The 21,310-nt window shown below is 37.5% G+C and overlaps 1 protein-coding gene across 2 annotated transcripts in view; it reads left to right on the top strand.

Moving 5' to 3' along the window:
• LOC117294456 (disintegrin and metalloproteinase domain-containing protein 12-like) overlaps nt 1-21,310 on the top strand; it is a 61,328-nt gene that overhangs the window by 17,172 nt on the left and 22,846 nt on the right. For both annotated transcript variants that reach the window (XM_033776864.1, XM_033776863.1), the window contains exons 3-7: nt 680-756; nt 4,247-4,325; nt 6,711-6,787; nt 12,241-12,353; nt 19,336-19,472. In XM_033776864.1, the coding sequence (XP_033632755.1) occupies nt 680-756; nt 4,247-4,325; nt 6,711-6,787; nt 12,241-12,353; nt 19,336-19,472 (483 nt within the window). The remainder of the gene's footprint in view (nt 1-679; nt 757-4,246; nt 4,326-6,710; nt 6,788-12,240; nt 12,354-19,335; nt 19,473-21,310) is intronic.

Below are 21,310 nucleotides of genomic sequence, written 5' to 3'. Positions count from 1 at the left end.
ACCATCAATCAGGAATCCTAGTGGACAGGAAATACCCTCTGGAGTTTAGACAATGAGTTTGTCTGTTCTGATATCGAAACAATTGCCTTATTTGTCCATCATCTTCTGAATGATGAATCTGTTCTTATTACCACAAACTTTTAAAGGCATCCTTGGTTGAGAAAAGAAACACTTTAGTTTTCAATTTTCATGTTGAAATAATCAGGGTGATTTTTTATAGAGCTGCTTATAAATGCACAAAAAGGAGCTAAGCACAGAAAATATGCTTACTGGAACTAGGTTTTATAAGTAATTTCATAAAGCTAAGAAGTGAAGCAGAAAATACTGCTTGACTAATTCCTTTGCTAAGCAAAAATTGAGTGGGGCATCATTCACCACAATGTTAACTCAATTTTGGCGTGTGACCCGTTTCTGTTAAGCAATACTTTTCTGTGCTTAGCAAGTTTTTGTGCCTACATGCTTTATGATATTGGGCTCTGATTCGGTCACATGTACAAAATGTAACTGGTATCCTGCTTATATTTGTTTACCAGAAACAATTTTGGAAACTTTGTTCTGCTTAAAGCAACCCTATGAAACTTTTGTTTATGAATTATATTTGCAAGATGCTTATGAATATGTATGAGGTATTACGTTCTTTTAAAACTTGTTTCTGGTTCTTTTTTTTCTTCGTCTACAGAATGGTCATCTTAACGAAGCAACATTTGTTCTTGAAGTTGATGGGGAGGAAATAATTGTAGACCTTAATTTAAATGTGTAAGTATAAATCAAGAATAAATATTTTGTATAAAGGTTTTCCGGTCTTTTTCAGCAAAAGAAAATAACCTCTGTTTCACTTTCATTCGTTCACATTAAAGTGATTTTGCCTCTTCAACTGAAATTGTCACTTGATTTCACTTTGATAAAAACAAATGTATGTACATGTACTTTAAATCATATATTTATTTTTAATTCATTCCGAAATATCTTTGATTTCCAACATAATGTTGTTGAACTTCATTATATTGAGAAATTTCTGTGTAGAATGTGCAGACCCTGTTTATTAATGAGATCTATTATGGCGTCATGCTTCAAAATTTACTCCTTAAGAGTATCACATAAGATTGTACTTTACACCATTCTTATGTGAGGTTAGAGACTTGAAATAATTGCCCCAATTTCATGAGGACTATGTCTATTATTAAAAATAATAGTAATAATAATACGATACAGTCATTTATATGCGCATAATGCAGGAGCCTCTACGCGCAACACAAAACGTAAAACAACAACAAAAATCAAATGAAATCGTCTTCTATCACACTTAAAATCTTCTTCTGTGGTGAAGAGAAACATGCCAAAGTATGATTAGTTCTTATTCTGAATTTATTATATAACAAAAAAAGTACTTAAAGCCATTGGACCCTTTCGGTAAACAGTATTGTCCAAGGCCCACACTTCGTGTATCACAACTTATATATAAAATAACAAACCTGTGAAAATTTGGGCTTAATCGGTCATCGGAGTCGGGAGAAAATAACGGAAAAACTCACCCTTGTATCCGCGCGTTTCGCCGTGTCATGACATGTGTTTAAATAAATCTGTAATTCTCGTTAACGAGAATTGATATTGTTTTACTGTTTTCTCAAAAAGTAAAGCATTTCGTGGAATAATATTTCAAGAGAAGTATTTCACCACTACCTTCTGTAAACCCTGTAAGTTATTTGTAAATCTGTGAATTTTTTTTTTTTCCCTGTACCGAAAGGGTCCAATGGCTTTAATGCAACTGTTACAAAAAAAGATTCATTCAAATGAGTCTTTATTGGGAAATGAGTGCATCACAAAACTGAATTTGACCTTAGATGATGGAGAGTGCCACTCTAACCATAAAGACTGTCCTTTCTCTATGCTCTGACCATCCACACATCAGTCTGGATTGTTGACTATTTTACCACGTTGACCATAATACAGTAGGGTTTGTATTGTTGTTTGTTGTTGGTGGTGGGGGTCGACATCTTGAAAATCACTTGTTTGCAATCGACCTCAACCTTGCAGTGAGTGTGTACTCTCTCATTCACCTTGAATTCATGAGGTTTCATTTCACACACAGTGATTTTTCTGTTGAATTGGCTCGGTCATCGCCATACCAAAGGGAAACTGAGAGGGTAGTGTTTCTGTGTCTGTTCTGAGGAGATACTTCTACATCTGTGGTAATAATTTGTTTGGGTTGGTGTGCAAACACGTAGGGAGAACCCAACTAAATAAACTCGCATAGCATGCAGTGCAAAATGCTCAATATTCAGATTTATACACAAAAAATATTTTGAAATTTCACACTCACAGCTTTTTACAGCGAAGGAGAAACTATCCATTGACTCTTGAACTTTATATCTCGATATGATATCATGGGGAGTCCCATGGTCAATGGAGTTATTTAAAAAAAAAAAAAAAAACTAATACCGATGTGATTTTCCAAATGTCAAAGCATGAAAAATGTGTTTAGAACCCTGCACTCTGTTGAGAAATGGGACACTGGAATTTATGCTCCAAATCTCCCCTTTTCTAGGGTTTATTGTGTAATCGTCAGGTCAGAATGCATTGGCTAAACTTCAACATTTTGAGTCCAGAATGCCAGGTTAAACATTTGGTTGATAACCCTGCACAGCGGAACCTGAACTACTTGTCAAGTTTTAAAATAGACCAACCCCCCATATATACACCGTGATAACGTAAACAAACTTAAAAGACTTCCTTCTTTTGACTTCTTTTGACAAATGATTCATACTTGAACTTAGCCAACAGAAGTCTCAGAGGTCATGTTAAAGTCGAACGGTTTCTGAGAGACTCTGAATGCGTCCGGGGGAAATTTCAGTTTGAACTGTGACTTAATGTCAAATTCGATTGGTTTATTGTGATATTGTCATTATGGGGACAATGGTGTTCTTAAGACTAAACTCCTTGAGTAGGGGGAGTCTGACGTTAAAGGCAATGGACACTACTGGTAATTGTCAAAAACTAGCCTTCACAGTTGGTGTATCTGTGTATCTCAACATATGCATAAAATAACAAACCTGTGAAAATTCGAGCTCAATCGGTCATCGAAGTTGCGATATAATAATGAAAGAAAAAAACACCCATGTCACACGAAGTTGTGTGCGTTTAGATGGTTGATTTCGAGACCTCAAACTCTAAACTTGAGGTCTCAAAATCAAATTCGTGGAAAATTACTTCTTTCTCGAAAACTATGGCACTTCAGAGGGAGCCGTTTCTCACAATGTTTTATACTATCAACCTCTCCCCATAACTCATCACCAAGTAAGGTTTTATGCTAAAAATTATTTTGAGTAATTACCAATAGTGTCCACTGCCTTTAACAGGTATCAATGTACTCCTCGGGGAGGGGAAACAATTATCCACACACCAGTGGGAGGTGCTACATGTGGGTTGCGTACATCAAGCTTGTGAAGGTTTTTTTGGTGTTGTGTACTGTCCTCTGAAACCGTCGGTTACACTCTTGAGTAACCATCAACTTCAGAAACAAAAGTTAGAGTTCAGATTTCCTGAGCTTTCATTGTAAATTGAAAATTTAGTTTTAACTCAATGAATTGGTAAGTGTTTTTTGTATCATGTATTGTGCTGATTGTGCAGCCACAGAGGGCGTATGCTATGCTTTCATTCTATTAGAAATTGTTCAACCTGTGTGCCCTGGTGGGGTGGATTTCACTGTTAGGACTAGTCTTATCTCGAGTTAGGACCAGTTACTCGTCCTAACTTAGGACTATCAATGCAATTTGTATATCTCCTAGGACTAGTCCTAAGTTAGGACTACTTAACTCTTTGTGAAATCGACCCCAGGGTCTCAACCCCTTCACCAGGGTTCACACCTTCACATGTATGTGTACATGTACATGTACAGTAAGTGCCTTGGGTCCCAACCAGGCCTGTATGCTTTGTTTTTGAAAGGGCAAGGGCACTAAGGCTTTTCTCCTTGGTTAAGGGCACCCTACATAGGTGTACATGCCCCGTCGAGGAAATTGTAAATTTCTACTGGAGCATTTCAAGGGCACCAAGGCAATGACCAGGGGGCATGGAGGCAATCACCTTTGAATTGCCTCCGAGAAGTATCAGGCCTGCCCAATTTCTGTGTACTGAATGGCCCAACCTTTGTGCCCTAGCGTTCAGCCTCTGTGCCCAACCTGCTCGATAATTCTAACCATTGTAACCATTCTAACCACAGTCCTTGGTTTTCATTTGTTCTCCTTTCCAGAGACCTGTTTCCTGTCCGGTATATGGAACGATCCCAGCTACCAGATGGGCGTACTTTAATCAGGAAGCCTGATCGATTAGTAAGTTGGCCTTACCCCCGGAACATTGACCCAAACAAAGTCACTACACACAGGTAGCTTTTAAAGGCACGCCTCTGTTTTTTTCATTGTTTCAATGTCCTGTATAATCTTAGATAAAACTGACCCGTGAAAGTACCATTTTGAACGGTGGTCAAGTTTTTGAAAAATCGTCGAAAAGGTGGACCGGTTATGTCCGATAAGAATGATCCGTAATTGGACTACACAATCAACTATAATAAACAGATCTGTCAGTAACGTTTCTCAGATTTAAATTTTGGAGAAAAAAAATGATAACTACTTCGTAGAACCACATTACTTTAAAGTGAAAGGATTCTCAAAAACATTGATACTATCGAAAGCCGCTGTGCTGCTATTGCTAACCAAGTAAGTTTTTATTGCCATCAAATTTTAAGAGTGATTACCAAACCTACATGTTTACCTTCTCTTTAAAGACGTCGAACAGCGTGTTACATTAGGATATCCTTTGCCTTCCTGCTCATTGGCAACATTTGTTGGCAAGTCATATCCCCCCAAACAAATAAAAAGAAAAATGCAAAGTGGAATTTTGTGGCATACAATTGAATGTCACAGAGATGAACATGATACTTGTGTTCATGACGCCTTTTCGATGTCGTGTGTCCCCTGAAGTACCAATGAGGCCAAACAGACAGCTTCACTTCTAACAATAAGGATTCAAGGCTTGAAACTTAGGGAGGGGGGGGGGAATCCAGAAGACCCTAGGGCTGAAATGTAGCTTACAGTATTTAAAGGCAGTGAACACTATTGGTAATTACTCAAAATAATTGTTAGCATAAAAACTTACTTGGTAACAAGTAATGGAGAGCTGTTGATAGTATAACAAATTGTGAGAAACGGCTCCCTCTGACGTAATGTAGTTGTCAAGAAAGAAGTAATTTTCCACGAATTTGATTTTGAGACCTCAGAATTAGATTTTGAGGTCTAGAAATCAAGCATCTGAAAGCACACAACTTGTGTGACAAGGATGTTTTTTTCTTTCATTATTATCTCGCAACTTCAACGACCACATGTTTGTTATTTTTGTGCGTACATGTATGTTCCGATACACCATGAGAGAATACTGGTCTTTGACAATTACCAGAGGTGTCTAGTGTCTTTAACCAGAGAGTAGTTTATGATGGATTTCTAGGAATTTTCGACCGGGGTCCAACAAGACTCCTTGTGGCTGCTGGGTTATTCTGGGGTAAAAATTTGACACCATGATTGTGGATGATGGCACATAAGTGAAAACTAAGTCAGACAGTGTTACATGAAGTCTGAAGATGTCTGCCTAATGTCCCAACTTCTCTTGGAATTCCTGCAGCTTGACACAAAAAGTATCTCTATAAATGTCACATCGAATTATAATAACAACAAATTCAGCTCTCGTACCGTCTTTATGGCTCCAGGGTTATCAAGTAAGGTCTCTTCACCCCTTGAATCATTCGTCTCCGTCGGATGCAATCATTCTCGCCATCATTCCATGATAGTTTGATTTCTTACCCTTTCTATGTTTTTTTTGCGATGTGGGATTTTTTTTGTTTTTGTTCAGCAATTCTTCCTGTGGCCCCCTTGGCTGCTTGTTAAAGACACTGGACACTATTGGTAATTGTCAAAGACCAGTCTTCTCACTTGGTGTATCTCAACATATGCATAAAATAACAAACCTGTGAAAATTTGAGCTCAATTGGTCGTTGAAATTACGAGATAATAATGGAAAAAAACACCTTGTCACACGAAGTTGTGTGCTTTCAGATGCTTGATTTCGAGACCTCAAATTCTAAATCTGAGGTCTCGAAATCAAATTCGCGGAAATTTACTTCTTACTCGAAAACTACGCCACTTCAGAGGGAGCAGTTTCTCACAATGTTTTATACTATCAACCTCTCCCCATTACTCGTTACCAAGTAAGGTTTTATTCTAATAGTTATTTTGAGTAATAACCGATAGTGTTGATACAATGTGCCTTTTGTAGATCAAGTTTTTGGCCACGACTTGAATCCCTACCCAATGTTAATGAAGATTTTGATTCTAAAGGGCATTGGTCTTTTTGGAAAATGCGCTATATAATTTATTGTTATCATTTTTTATAATAATAATGTAAAAATAATTTACAATGTACCTGTAATTTTCAGCTTCATTAGTTGTCATGTTCTTGAGAGAAAAAAGTGAAAAGTACAGAGCAATGTTTTCAATAGAGTTGCAAAACTCCGTTGTACAAGCTAAACTAATCTTTGTCTCACTGAGACAATAACTATTTTTCGTGAAATTGTGTTTATTTCGCAAACATTTCTTTAATGTGAAATACAAGGTTTTTTGACAAAGTTAATCGTCAAACAAATCATTGTTTTTTGTTTATATTTTCAGCATCATTGTTATTACCATGGTGAAGTGAGAGGCAAAAATTCATCTAAGGTAGCACTAAGCACGTGTGATGGTTTAAGGTAAGTTTGTATAGCTCAGCTTATATTTGGTTGGGTTACATTTATCCAAGTAAGCACTTCCAAGAAAACAGTGCAGTTATCAAATATAAAAAATGAGACGAACCCTGGCCGTAATTTGTGAAATGTCATTATCACCAACCAACAGCAGTAAAATATATTCCCCAAATTAAATATAACTAAAAACTATTCTATAGTAATAACACATTTGAAGTTGCACAAAACCCCTCCAAACAACAATACAAACAAACTTTAAAGGAACACGTTGCCTTGGATCGGACGAATTGGTCTATAAAAAGCGTTTGTAACCGTTTGTTATAAAATGCATATGATTGGAAAGATGTTTTAAAAGTAGAATACAATGATCCATACAAATTTGCTTCGAAATTGTGTGGTTTTCCTTTTACTTTGCGAAATAACACGTTCGGCCATTTATGGGAGTCAAAAATTTGACTCCCATAAATGGCCGAGTCAAAAATTTGACTCCCATAAATGACCGAACGTGTTAGTTCGCAAAGTAAAAGGAAAACCACACAATTTCGAGGCATGTTTGTGTGGATCATTGTATTCTACTTTTACAACATCTTTCTAACCATATGCTTTTTATAAGCTTACAAACGCTTTTCACAAGACCAACTCGACTGATCCAAGGCAACAGGTTCCTTTAATTAGTTGGTTTAGGAAAGTAATATGCACTTTGGTAGGTAGGTATGTATTAAAGACACTGGACACTATTGTTAATTGTTAGAGAACAGTCTTCTCACTTGGTGTATCTCCACATATATATATGCATAAAATAACAAACCTGTAAAAATTTGAACTCAGTTGGTCGTCGAAGTTGCGAGAGAATAATGAAAGAAAAAACACCCTTGTCAAACAAAGTTGTGTGCTTTCAGATGCGTGATTTCGAGACCAAATTCAGGGAAAGTTACTTCTTTCTCAAAAACTTTGTTACTTCACAGGGAGCCGTTTCTCACAATGTTTTATATTATAACACCCCTTACAAATACTCTGCCTTTTCATTGGTTTAAAGCGTGTCACATGATATGTCTTAGTTTTACTAGACGGGCGACCGTGTGATAGTGCATCGTTTGCCATCGGCTCCGGCTTTTATCACACGGCAATTCGACCCTGCCGGCTTTAAACGGCCGTGTAAGAACTCGTCGCTACCCTTTTATTTTCATTCCCTTAATAGTAAATCATAGTATATAAACATAGTTTCCCAATTTCTAAACACAAAACTAAATTTCCTGTTTTATATTAGTTTCTGTTGACATTGTTAATGAACAAATTTGACGAAAGACATTGACAGTATTAACAATGTCTGGTCAGTTTGTGATGGTTATAGGCCTATAGAAATGAATGGTTTTTAAAGGTTTAAACTATTTCTGTGATTCTATTGATGAAAGCATATATCATTTTTTCAAAATTTGTAGATTCTCGTTAGGCGTATAGTTCAACTTGAAAATGACTATCTTTCCCAAAATAACATGATGTGAAAAACTCAGCTGAAAACATGTTATGCTGCAATGCACTCGCCTTCAGCTTCTACATTACATGTCATGGAGCTTCGAATCAACACTTTCTGGTCCATTTTCCTTGACATAATGCCTGCGTGCTGTCAATTCCAAGAACTTTATTTCCAGACACTTTAACTGTACCCAAAGGGCCAGCCCTTGGGTGTCCCTTCCTCCATGGGTACACAGTGTACCTTGCATTCTTAATGTAGGTCATCTATTTCACCCCTGCTGCTGCTTCTCCTTAGTACTGTATAAAGATCAATATCCCAAGGTACCTCAAGGTATATTGATTGGCCCTAATTTTAGCCACAAATCCATTCAGTCACTAAACTAGGTTGGGTTGTGTGTGCTGCATGTCATCTCCACTGTACATGCTGCACATGTTATCTCCACTTGCTGGTAACTGAGTAACTGATGAATTTTCTCTTTTAGGGAAATACCATGCTTTCTAAATTAAAGTGACTGTTACAAACTCAATGTGCACGTATGGGGACAAATCCCCTTATAAGTTTTTAATGATTTCGTTAGTGAATTGGATGAACACAACATTGTGTTTTTTTGTCCATAATTGGAGGAGGTATTTGTTTTAGGAAAGATTGTACGGATGCAAAACGACTTTAAAACAGAAAATGACTTCCCCTTAACTTCACATTTTAGGCAAAGTATGCCTTTGGTTTTTGAACAGTTTGATTGTTTTAATCCCATATAAATGTAGTTATAAACAATCAAACTAATAATATAACCTGTGAACATTTAACTTTGAGAGGTGGTAGCATTTTTTGAGACATCGCTTATAATCTGGGGCGGCTATGCCCATGCAGGAGGAATAATCTGTAGTCTAGTAATACACAATCTAAGAAATGTTTCATGCAGAAACAGTTTGAATCCATTTATAAATTATCATTATCAACAGCTGCAGTGCTAGCCCTTTACCCAGAATGGCTTTTAGCCTTGTTTTGGGCAAACTTGCATAACAAATAAAAAAAATACGTGCTTCGTAGATTTTACAAGTAGGCTGAAGTTTTTATGGGAATTAAATTTTTGAGTAATTACCAAAGGTATACCCTCCCTTTAAAGGAACACGTTGCCTTGGATTGGTCGAGTTGGTCTTTGAAAAGCGTTTGTAACCGTTTGTTTAAAAATGCAATGGTTAGAAAGATATTTTAAAAGCAGAATACAATGATCCACACACATTTGCTTCAAAATTGCGTGGTTATTCCCTTTACTTTGCAAACTAACACGGTCGGCCATTTATGGGAGTCAAAAATTTGACTCCCATAAATGGCCGACCGTGTTAGTCGACGAGGTAAAAGGAAAACCACGCAATTTCGAGTGATACTTGTGTGGATCATTATGTTCTACTTTCAAAATATCTTTCTAATCATATGCATTTTATAACAAACGGTTACAAACGCTTTTCAAAGACCAACTCGTCCGATCCAAGGCAACGTGTTCCTTTAATAAGATTTTGTTCTTTTGTCTATTCTTTTTTGTTCAGGCATCTGATTTTAGTTTGCTTGTCGAAATTTACAGTGACAATAATGAAAGCAGACAATATTTATGAGACTTTTTTTATGGTGTTTATTGTTATACCAGCATCGTAATATAAAGAGACTCAAAACCTCAAAAAGTGATACTGAAACTGGGAGGAAATACTAGTCTTTAGTGTAAAGAGTAGGCTTTTAATTTATGGCTACCTAATATGGAAAGTTATACTAGTCTTTAGTGTAAAGAGTAGGCTTTTAATTTATGGCTACCTAATATGGCAAGTTACAACAGAGTAAACGGGAAAGTATATTGTGTTTTTAGGGGGAAGAGTAATTTAACTTCCCATCCTGTAGTTATACAAAAAAATACCAAGCCAGAATTGTGATTTTATTTTATCAAGTCATACACTAGGTTGATTATTGTCCTGCTTGCATTAATAATGATAACTTGTTATGCATCGTCAAGGATTATTTTTACGCTTGTATCAAGCTTAATATTGATATTATTACAAGTATATCTGGGCTTTTATTGTAAAGCGCCATTTCATTTTGACCGTAGCACTTCTATTATTTGTGTCTTGCAAGGTATGCGGAGCCACGTTCTTGAAGTACTGGTACACGCAATGTGCATGTATAAGACCTGTTTTCCTTTAAAGGCAGTGGACACTATTGGTAATTACTCAAAATAATTATTAGCATAAAACCTTACTTGGTGACGAGTAATGGGGAGAGGTTGATGGTATACAACATTGTGAGAAACGGCTCCCTCTGAAGTGACGTAGTTTTCGAGAAAGAAGTAATTTTCCACAAATTTGATTTCGAGACCTCAAGTTTAGAATTTGAGGTCTCGAAATCAAGCATCTGAAAGCACACAACTTCGTGTGACAAGGGTGTTTTTTTCTTTCATAGTTATCTCGCAACTCCGACAACCAATTGAGCTCAAATTTTCACAGGTTTATTATTTTATGCATATGTTGAGATACAGCAAGTGAGAAGACTGGTCTTTGACATTTACCAATAGTGTCCACTGGCATTAAATACATATTCATGTATACCTTCCCTTTAAGAACCAATTATTTTTTATATGACATCATCATTCCTTTAAAGGCAGTCAACACTGTTGGTACACGTAGTTACTCAAAATAACTGTTGACATAAGAACTTACTTGGTAACTAGCAATGGAGAGCTGTTGATAGTATAAAACATTGTGAGAAAAACGGCTCCCTCTGAAGTACCGGTAACTTAGTTTTCAAGAAGGATGTATTTTTCAACAAATTTGATTTTGAGACCTCAGAATTAGATTTTGAGATTCCAAAATGAAGCATCTGAAAGCACACAACTTCATGTGACAAGGTGTCTTTTTCTTCTGTTATTATCTTGCAATGACCAATTGAGTTCAAATGTTCACAGGTTTGTTATTTTGTGCATATGTTGAGATACACCAAGTGAGAAGACTGGTCTTTGACATTTACCAATAGTGTCCAGTGTCTTTAATGTAAAGAATAGGCTAACAAAATTATGGTTCGCTACTAAATATGAAACTACAACATTTTAAGAGTCATTACGAAGCATATTCCTTCCCTTTAAGGCATTCAATTATTTTCAAATGACATTGCTATCTACATTCCTTTAATGTGCAGTTGGCTTGGTTTGGTGCTGATGTCAAAAGTGTGTGCTTAACTCCCATAGGAGTGTCTCTTAAAATATCAAACCAAGCTGGCCTCAGGGCTAGGGTTGAGCAGACTATACTGGAATGGTGTCCTGGATTATCTGAGTGGGGGGGGGGGGGTTTGGGAAGTTGAATAAGTCATTCTGAGGAGAAAAAAAGATTGTTTTTGCAGAGAGGGATTGTCATAAAAGTGGTTTCTTTTACTTTGTAAAAAGAGAACATTTTGTATTGAGCAATATTTAAAGGCACTGGACACCTTTGTTAATTGTCAAAGACCAGTATTTCGACTTGGTGCATCCCAACGTAATGTATAAAAGAACAATCTTGTAAAAATTTTGACTCATTTGTCACCGTAGTTGTATATGGGCATGATGTTAGAGAAAAGTGAAAGAAAAAAGCCAAATTGTTGCAGTAAATTATGCTTTCAGATTAAAAACAAAAAGCTTCAGGGCAAAGTCTGTTATCAAAAACTATGTAACTTCAGAGGGAGCCGTATTTCACAATGTTTATTACTATCAACAGCTCTCCATTGCTCATTACCAAGTAAGTTTTCAGGCTAACAATTATTTTGAGTTATTATTTTGATTTTGAATTACAAATAATGCCCAAAACCTTTAGTGACAGACAGTTTCCTCAAGGGAACATCATGAGTGCAAGGGCTCACTCTTCAGTGTTTCCTTCCAAAGTCCTACTGAAAAACTACTTGTATGTCCCTGACGTCGCGAATTTTTAATTGTTAATTGTTCTTGATTAATCACAGCTGACTTTTTGGTTTTCAGTGGGGTCATTATCATAGATGGGAAAAGCTTTTATCTGGAGCCACTTCAAGACTCCAAGACGCAACATCTTGTCTACACACCGGAGAACGTCAAAAGAAAGAAGCAAACTCGAGGTACAGTAAGAATTGACCAGAACAATTTAATTCTATATCAAATTATCTTTTTTGGTTTTGTTCCTTATTTGTTTTTGAAAGGGGTTTGTCCGTGGGCTTTCAGGAGCTAAAGTAGGTTCAATCGAATTAGTCTTCGTCGTTCTTTTTTCTTTAACTGGTTAATTTGATTTGCTGAAATTGCTGAGCTGTATTTCAACGATATTAGACGAAGGTTTTAAAAGGTTAAAAGCTTTTGGGTGTCGTGTTTACATTGTACATAGTTTAATTGTTTGTTTTTGTTTGTTGGTTTGTTGTTGTTTTTGTGTACGAGAGGTTTGGGCTAAGACTGGCTAAGACTGGCTAAAACTGGGTCAAATGGAGTCAAAAGGGGTTAAATGGAGTCTAATAGTAGTGGGGTCAAACTCACCTTCTGAAATATAAAAGTGTACATTTAACCTTGTGATTATATTCTGTTAAATCGCAATCATATGAGGGTCTCGTTTAAAGGCAGTGGACACTATTGGTAATTGTCAAAGACTAGCATTCACAGTTGCTGTATCTCAACATATGCATAAAATAACAAACCTGTGAAAATTGGAGCTCAATCGGTCATCAAATTTGCGAGATAATACTGAAAGAAAAAACACCCTTGTCACACGAAGTTGTGTGCGTTTAGATGGTTGATTTCGAGACCTCAAGTTCTAAATCTGAGGTCTCAAAATCAAATTCGTGGAAAATTACTTCTTTCTTGAAAACTATGGCACTTCAGAGGGAGCTGTTTCTCACAATGTTTTATACCATCAACCTCTCCCCATTACTCGTCACCAAGAAAGGTTTTATGCTAATAATTATTTTGAGCAATTACCAATAGTGTCCACTGCCTTTAACAGTACAACTTTTCGCAAATACCATTGCGTAAGTACAAACTGAGGTCAGCCCTGATACTTCACGACGGCAACGACGGCAATTGCCGTCGTTGCCCCTACCGATTGCCGCAATGCCCTTCAAAAAACCAATTTTTCACGGCAATGATTGCCGTGCCCTTTTCTCATCATTGCCGCCGTGCCCTTCCTCCCGAAAACAAATTATATTCAACGGTGTCAAAGTTCGAAAATAAGCCAAAAAGTCCCGATGTCTGTGTAAATTTCACGCAACGAAATATACCCCAATTTCACGCACGTAAGGCACAACAGCAGATTTCAGGCCCGAAATACTCGAAACATCAAACGCTAGAGGGCGTTTCGGAACAGAGCGATAGCGTGAGAGTAAACGCCCTCTAGTGGTAAAATTACGCGAACCAACGCTAAACGCCTTGAGAAAAAGACTCGACGTGCCTTTGCATGCTGGGATAGTGGTTTTCCCCATGCTTGGTACATGTGATGTACCATCATGTACAGCACAGTCGTCGCGCACCGCATGCATTTATTCTGTCAACATCGTGTCAAAATGGAGCAGTTACGTGGGAATTTTAGCGTCTCTACGAAAAACTACACAACGTGCATGACCAATAGTAGGATTACGTATGAACAAAAATTATTTAGGAATTGTGTATTGTAAGTTCTTTATTGTTGTTCTTTATTTTGTTGAATTAGATGAATGCTTTCTTTTTTCATTGGGTAACAGTTAGAAAATGGAAAAATTGGAAGAACTATTTTTTATAGGCAACTCGGAGGTTTTTTTTCAAACTGCCGTCATGCCCTTCGCAACTTTTTATGATTGCCGTGATGCCCTTCCAAATTTTTGAAAATTGCCTTGGTGCCCTAAATTTTTACAAAAAGTCAAGGCAAAACTGCCGTGCCCCTTAAAAGCCGAAGTATCAGGGCTGTGAGGTGCATTGTGGGATAGCTATGGATCAAATTTGATCACCAGCTAGACCACAATACACCTAATTCCAAGCTTTACGCGCGCCCGAGTATTTGCGAAAAGGTCTATGGTCCACTTGCCAAATGCCAGTTAAAACACTAGAGGGCCAGTCAAAATTCACTCCAAATGGTCCGGCTGGCTATAGTTCAGTGCTTTTTCAGTGTTAGCAAGTCTCCCTGATTAATGCAGAATAATGACTTGTAAAGATTGGCATTGGACTATATGTGAAATGGCAAGCTAACTGGTCCCGCATATGCATCCAATTTGTACAATTATCTTCTTTTTTTTTCTTTTTTTTTTATTCCATCCATGGTTGTGGTCGGCTGAATTGTTGTAGTTTTTGGCAAAGTTGTAATAACAAGATACAAATGTAGCCTTGCTTGTAATGAGACTAGAATGTCGGTGTGAAATTTTAATTGATGGGCCTTTCTGTGTGGAATAAATGAGTCAAAGGTCCATTTTTTCTAGACTGCCTTATGGGATTGGCTCTGGCTTGGGATTCAGCATAGGCTCCGGCTTATCATTCGTCAAAGTTCTTCATGGTCAAAGTTAGACATGAACCAGCCGTCGATTTTACCAAACTCTTCCTAACTATGGATTAATTCTAGGACTTTAGGACGAGTTAAATTCTGTATCTGAAGACATTAGGACGCATTGAACCCATTCTATGTTAGGACGGGTTAATCATCCTAACTCGAGATAGGATTAATCCAAACGATTCGTGAAATCGACTGCAGACCTGTTTTCTTCATTTTTGAAAGGGCACCCTATGAGGATATTGTAAATTTTTACAGGAGCAATTCAAGTGCACCAAGGCAATGACCAGGGGGCATGGAGGCAATCACCTTTGTTGCCTCCATGAAGTATCAGGCCTGATGAATAGTGCACAGTATTTCATGATAGTGTGATGCAGTAGTACGTATGTAGGTTGCAAGGGAGAAAGTAAAAGGTGGGAAAAAAAATACTTCAATTATTCTACCATATGGCAATCATGTGACTGTGTGAACATGGCATCCACGGTTGTTCACATACAAACGGAATGTTTTGTTGACCGGGGTAAGGCTGATAAAATGAAAAACACATAGTTTGATATCTATGAAGGTTAATAAAGTCAAAAGAAAAACTTCCTTGAGATGTTTGATGACGTCGTTAAAGGCACTAGATACTATTGGTAATTACTCAAAATAATTGTTAGCATATTGGTAACAAGCAATGAAAAGCTGTTGATAGTATAAAACGTTGTTTCAAAGTACAAAGCTTTTGAGAAAGAGGTAATTTCTCACTCAAGTGTCAATATACAAACATCTGAAAGCACACAAAGTATAATGCAACAAGGGTTTTCAAAGATGTGTTATTTTATGCTTATGTTGGGATACACTAAGTGAGAATGCTGGTCTTTGACAATCGCCAAATGTGTCCAGCTGACCATTTCACCAGACTTAGGACGCGTTCAGTTCTGTATCCGAAGACACATTGAACCCATCCTAAGTTAGGATGGGTTTAAACTCGTCCTAACTCGAGATAGGATTAATCCTAGCATTTTGTGAAACCGGCTGCAGTGCCTTTAAAGAAAAAAAAAAAAACTTGACTTGGCACGTCTTGTTGTTAATCCATACTTAGGTTGTGTATCTGTATTAGTAATCACACTAAAAGCACTGTCTGCTAGTACAGGGAGATAATGTTTCAACTAAGCATAAAAAATGGAAAGGAGAAGGGATAAACGATTACTCATCTGGGATGTGATGAGCAGTGCTGAGTCACCGTCACCTGATAGAAATTTACAGCAACTGATAAAAAAAGCAATAAAACCAAAAACCTTAGAACACACCCAATGCTCTAGGTTTATCTACTAACCCCATTTTTGCTCGACGGAGAAGGGCTATTCAGAATAGTTGATGTTGAAGAAATTCTCTGAAATTGTTTCGACTAACCCACCCACCCCAAATTTTTGTTTTAATATTATAATGGCTTCATAATGGATTCTATACACTGGAGAACAAAGTAATGCCTCAAATAAAGCAGATATGTTTGATCAAAGTCTCCAACATCAGTAGTTTCCAATGGCCTTTTCTGGCCTAAAATTAAGCAGGAATGAAGTTGTCAATCTCTGCTGGTTAGTTTTTCTTCTTCTTTTACGATTGATAATTGTTTTGTTTTTTAAATAAAAACTGAATTTCGATATTAAATTATTTTAAAGTATCTTTTGAACCACCACCCACAAATGTTTTCTTCAATTTTGACTATTCTGAATGGCCCTTAAAGGCAGTGGACACTATTGGTATTTGTCAAAGACTAGCCTTCACAGTTGGTGTATCTCAACGTATGCATAAAATAACAAACCTGTGAAAATTTGAGCTCAATCGGTCATCGAAGTTGCGAGATAATAATGAAAGGAAAAAACACCCTTGTCACACGAAGTTGTGTGCTTTTAGATGCTTGATTTCGAGACCTCAAGTTCTAAATCTGAGGTCTCGAAATCAAACTCGTGGAAAATTACTTCTTTCTCGAAAACTATGGCACTTCAGAGAGAGCCGTTTCTCACAACGTTTTATACCATCAACCTCTCCCCATTACTTGTCACCAAGAAAGGTTTTATGCCAATAATTATTTTGAGTAATTACCAATAGTGTCCACTGCCTTTAAAATTTCTTGCCCCAAATATGAAGACAAAACTGCCCTGAATCGTGCAACCTTGATTACTTATAACGAAAAACAAAACCAAACGAAACAGGAAAACAGAATCCTTGAACCTTCCCATAGAATGTTATAGGCAAATCATGAAGAAACAGCGGGTGTTATTTTAACCTGTTTCCTGCAATTTTCTGCCAATAATCTTGTTTGTGCAAAATGTTGTCCTGCTTTTTGCTCATCCCAGCTTTGGGTGTCAAACTTGGCCAAGTCATTGGATTTATAAAACCTAGGAGGGTTTGCACCCACACAATCTTGCTTAGCGGCACATGTACTACACAGTATGTTGTCAGCCCAAAAATGACATAAGGTTTACAATATAAGACTGGTGCCTTACAATTTTTTTTTTTAAGCAAAGAAATGTGCTAAGTGGTACTTTTCTGCTCTAAATACATGGTAAAGCTTTCAAAACCAAGGATTAGTGTTTGTAAGCAGGCTCTGCATTTGCATTTTTTTTTTGCTCAGATAGCTCTTTTTTTTTTTCTTCAAAATTTATCGCATCCCTGCACTACTGAAAAAGTCCTCCGTCTTCCACAACCCAAGACACCCTCCGTAAAATCCCCAAGACAACAGATGGTCAATCCATTGACTCGATGATGACGCAAGGAGTTCAAGAGTATCTCAGACTGTCAGGGATGTAGACCAATCTTTAACAAGCGACGACGAATACCTCAAATGTGTCAGATGCTGCTCAAATGTAGAGCAAGCATGTTTGAATTATTTATAAACTGTGGAAGTAAAAAAAAAATTCCCAGCTTTTTGGGTCAAGTTAAACACTTGTGGTTTAGCTTAGGGGGTTGCTTAAAGTGGTACAGCTGAGCAAATTACTCTTGAAATTGTCGCTAATGGTGTTTAGTTAAACACTTATTCTCACAATTTTTTTGCGAGTACAAAGAAATCAGCATCCTGTGTGATATGTCGAGATAGTAACAACTTGGCCTAATTTCCTGGCACTGCTTACCGGTGAAATCTACACTTGCGATTACCATTCTACGCTTACTATGCAAGTGCTGAAGTTCTGCGCTAGCTGTGTGCACGCACTTGTAAGCAAAGATTCCCTGCTTACCTGTGAAGTGGCTTGAAATAAGCATGGAGTTCCCTGCGTCGGTGAGCAAAAAATGTTTTTTGCAGTAAGCAGGGCGGATTTCATAAAGAGTTAAGACTCTTTGATATCTCCTATGTTTTGAGTTAGGACAAGTCCTAACTCTTTGACCGCGTTCCCACTGGATCCACATTTGCGAGATCGGGATCCCGCAACAAGATTAGCTGCAGGCGTGAAATCGCAGTCGCGTTCCCACTTGAGTTAGATCGTGCATTGATCCCCCTTTTTGGGAACGGAAGTGGGTTCAAAAGAACACTGTTTTGCTAGCGAATTGCGGGGTCTGATCGCCCTTTGTGTTCCCACTAGACTTTTGATCGCCCATTAATCCACAAGGGCGATCAGATCCCGCTTTAATCCTACTCCCGAGGAGGATCAAAATTGCACGGTCAGATCCTGATCGCCCTCGCGTTCCCACTGGAGCCTGTTTCTCTTTGATCACCCTTTGATTGCCCTTTCGGGGTCTTGATCGCCGTTTTCTCGAATTGGGAGATCAATGCGGGGTCCAGTGGGAACGGGGTCTTTGTGAAATCGACCCCTGAGCCATAAAATTAAAGGCCTGGCTCGTGTTATCTGTGCTATCATCCAAAAAGCAAGGGAAACAGGAAGTTGTCTATACTGTTTTTTAAAAACCACAGATTTTTCATTTAGGCCTACACACATGTATGTGATTTGGTCAAATCTCCTCCTTTTACAGCATTTTCACCTTTGGTAATTGTTAGAAATTCTGGCGTACTATTCCATTTTTAATGTACTATTCCATTTTTAATGTCTTGATACTAAATCGAGACCTTTATTTATTCTGAATCATCAGAACATGTTAAAAATATCCTTAAGAAAAGGTCAAGAAAGGTCAACACTGATCCAAGAAAGGTGATTTAAAGACCTGGACACCTTTGGTAATTTACAAAGACCAGTTTTCTCTTTTGGTGTATCTCAACATATGCACAAAATAACAAACCTGTGAAAATTTGAACTCAATTGGTCATCAAAGTTGCGAGATAATAATGGAAGAAAAAACACCCTTGTCTGGTCACACAAAGTTGTGTGCTTTCAGATGCTTGAGTTCGGGACCTCAAAATCTAATTCTGAGTTCTCGAAATCAAATTTGTGGACAATTACTTCTTTCTCGAAAACTACGTCGCTTCAGAGGGAGCCGTTTCTCACAACGTTTTAAACTATCAATAGCTCTCCATTGCTCGTTATCAAGAAAGTGTTTATGCTAGCAATTATTTTGAGTAATTACCAATAGTATCCACTGCCTTTATAATACGAATATGTGCGCTATAATATCCATGTAAATTATGTATTATTTATAAGTATTTTTTATTTTATTTTTCTTTGCATAATTAGTATATGACACTGACGAGTACGATGAACAAAACTGGAAAGAGCAGTTGAAGATGATGCAGGGGACGACTCGAGTGAGAAGGGACGCCTTTGATGAAACTAAGTATGTAGAGTTGGTCATCGTAGCCGACCACACCGAGGTAAGAACTTAAAGGGGCTTTGGTTGGACATGGAATTATTCACGCGAGTGCAGTAACTGGTTCGAGTTCATAATTCCATGCACAGCCACAGGCCTGCTTTGATAATGACGCGGAACTCCTTTAAAGGCAGTGGACACTATTGGTAATTGTCAAAGACCAGTCTTCTCACTTGGTGTATCTCAACATATGCACAAAACAACAAACCAGTGAAAATTTGAGCTCAATTGGTCGTCAAAGTTGCGAGATAATGATGAAAGAAAAAACACACATTTGTCAAACAAAGTTGTGTGCTTTTAGATGCTTGATTTCTGGACCTCACAATTTAATTCTGAGGTCTCGAAATCAAATTCGTGGAAAATTATTTCTTTCTCGAAAACAACGTTACCTCAGAGAAAGCTGTTTCCCACAATGTTTTCTACTACATTGTATCAACAGCTTTCCATTGCTTGTTACCAAGTAAGTTTTTATGCTAACAATAATTTTGAGTAATTACCAATAGTGTCCATTGCCTTTAAAAGGACTGTGGTTGGACATGGAATTATTCACGGGTGTGCGGTAACTGGTTGAGAGTTCATAATTCCATGTACAGCCACAGGCCTGCTTTAATCAAGACGGCACAGCTCCTTTAATGAGCCTTTTTGAGATATGACGGACACAATGCTATACAATGTGTAAATTTGTGTGTACACACCCAAACCAAACAGCACACTCCTATCACGTCCGCCATACCTCAAAAAGGCTTATATTTTGATTTTGTTTACCTTGCTGACAACTCCTCAGTGGTTCAACAGAAATTATTAACGTGATAAGCAAATACCTAGAAGGACCAGTCTCAAGTATAGTAGCTTTTTAACATGACATTATGTCTGGTAACCTGTCTCTGCTGTGGAAAACTCTTCAGTGCTGAGCAAATTGTGTAAAAGTTGAATGAAATAACGTGGTTTCTTTTGGCTGTTCTACCCAGAATAAAACAATTTAAATTTAATAATCTTGTCGCAATCTAACTGGAATCTTTCAACTCGTGCTTCAGATTCTATCCTTGACTTCTTGACTGCGTTCGACAGGAAATACCAAGTCTGGTGTTTGGCTTGGCAGAGTTGAATAATGCAAGACAAATCTCTATTGTTTTAATTTTGTAGCCTTGACTTGAGTTTACCCTCGTGGCGAGACAGAGGAAGATCAATGCATTTATAAAAAAAAAAAAAAAAAAAAAAATGTGTGTGAATTGGGCGTAAAATTTTAATTGAATGGTATAGATAATTGTTTTAAATATGTAATAGATGTTAAATTTGCATCGGGGATAAAGAATATTAGTTTTGGTTTTTACCCATACACCGATGTGTGTTAGCACTGTATATTGGTACTTTACCGAGCCTTGTGAAAAAATATCACAGGCATTTTACTCGGGGGTAATTCGAACCCACAACCCTTGCAACTCTAGAGCGGTGTCTCACCAACTAGACTACCGAGTGGTTAATTTTATTATACAGTACAGGATTGGTAGAGCTGACAAAATAGTTGCAGACAGTATTCATGTTTCGTGTGATTGTATCAAAAGGTATACTTTACTTTGCCTTTAAAGGGTCTGGGTACTTTTTGTAGGACACATGTCCACAGATATTGACCCAATTCACCTGACGTCATCATCAGAATAATCTTGGATATTTGGTGGTCAATGGAATATTCAGTGATGTGCGCATTTTAGGTAACGCGCTGTTTACATGTAAACCTATTGAACACCAACATGGTGAGCGTGGCATCAGTCGCTGCGTGTGACACGCGTGCAAGGGGTCAATACATCAAACTCACACAGTTTGAAGGTAATGATTGTAGAAAGC

This window comes from Asterias rubens, chromosome 9 (assembly GCF_902459465.1).
Source record: "Asterias rubens chromosome 9, eAstRub1.3, whole genome shotgun sequence".
Lineage (NCBI taxonomy): Eukaryota > Metazoa > Echinodermata > Asteroidea > Forcipulatida > Asteriidae > Asterias > Asterias rubens.
This window is presented reverse-complemented; position numbering and strand designations above follow the sequence as displayed.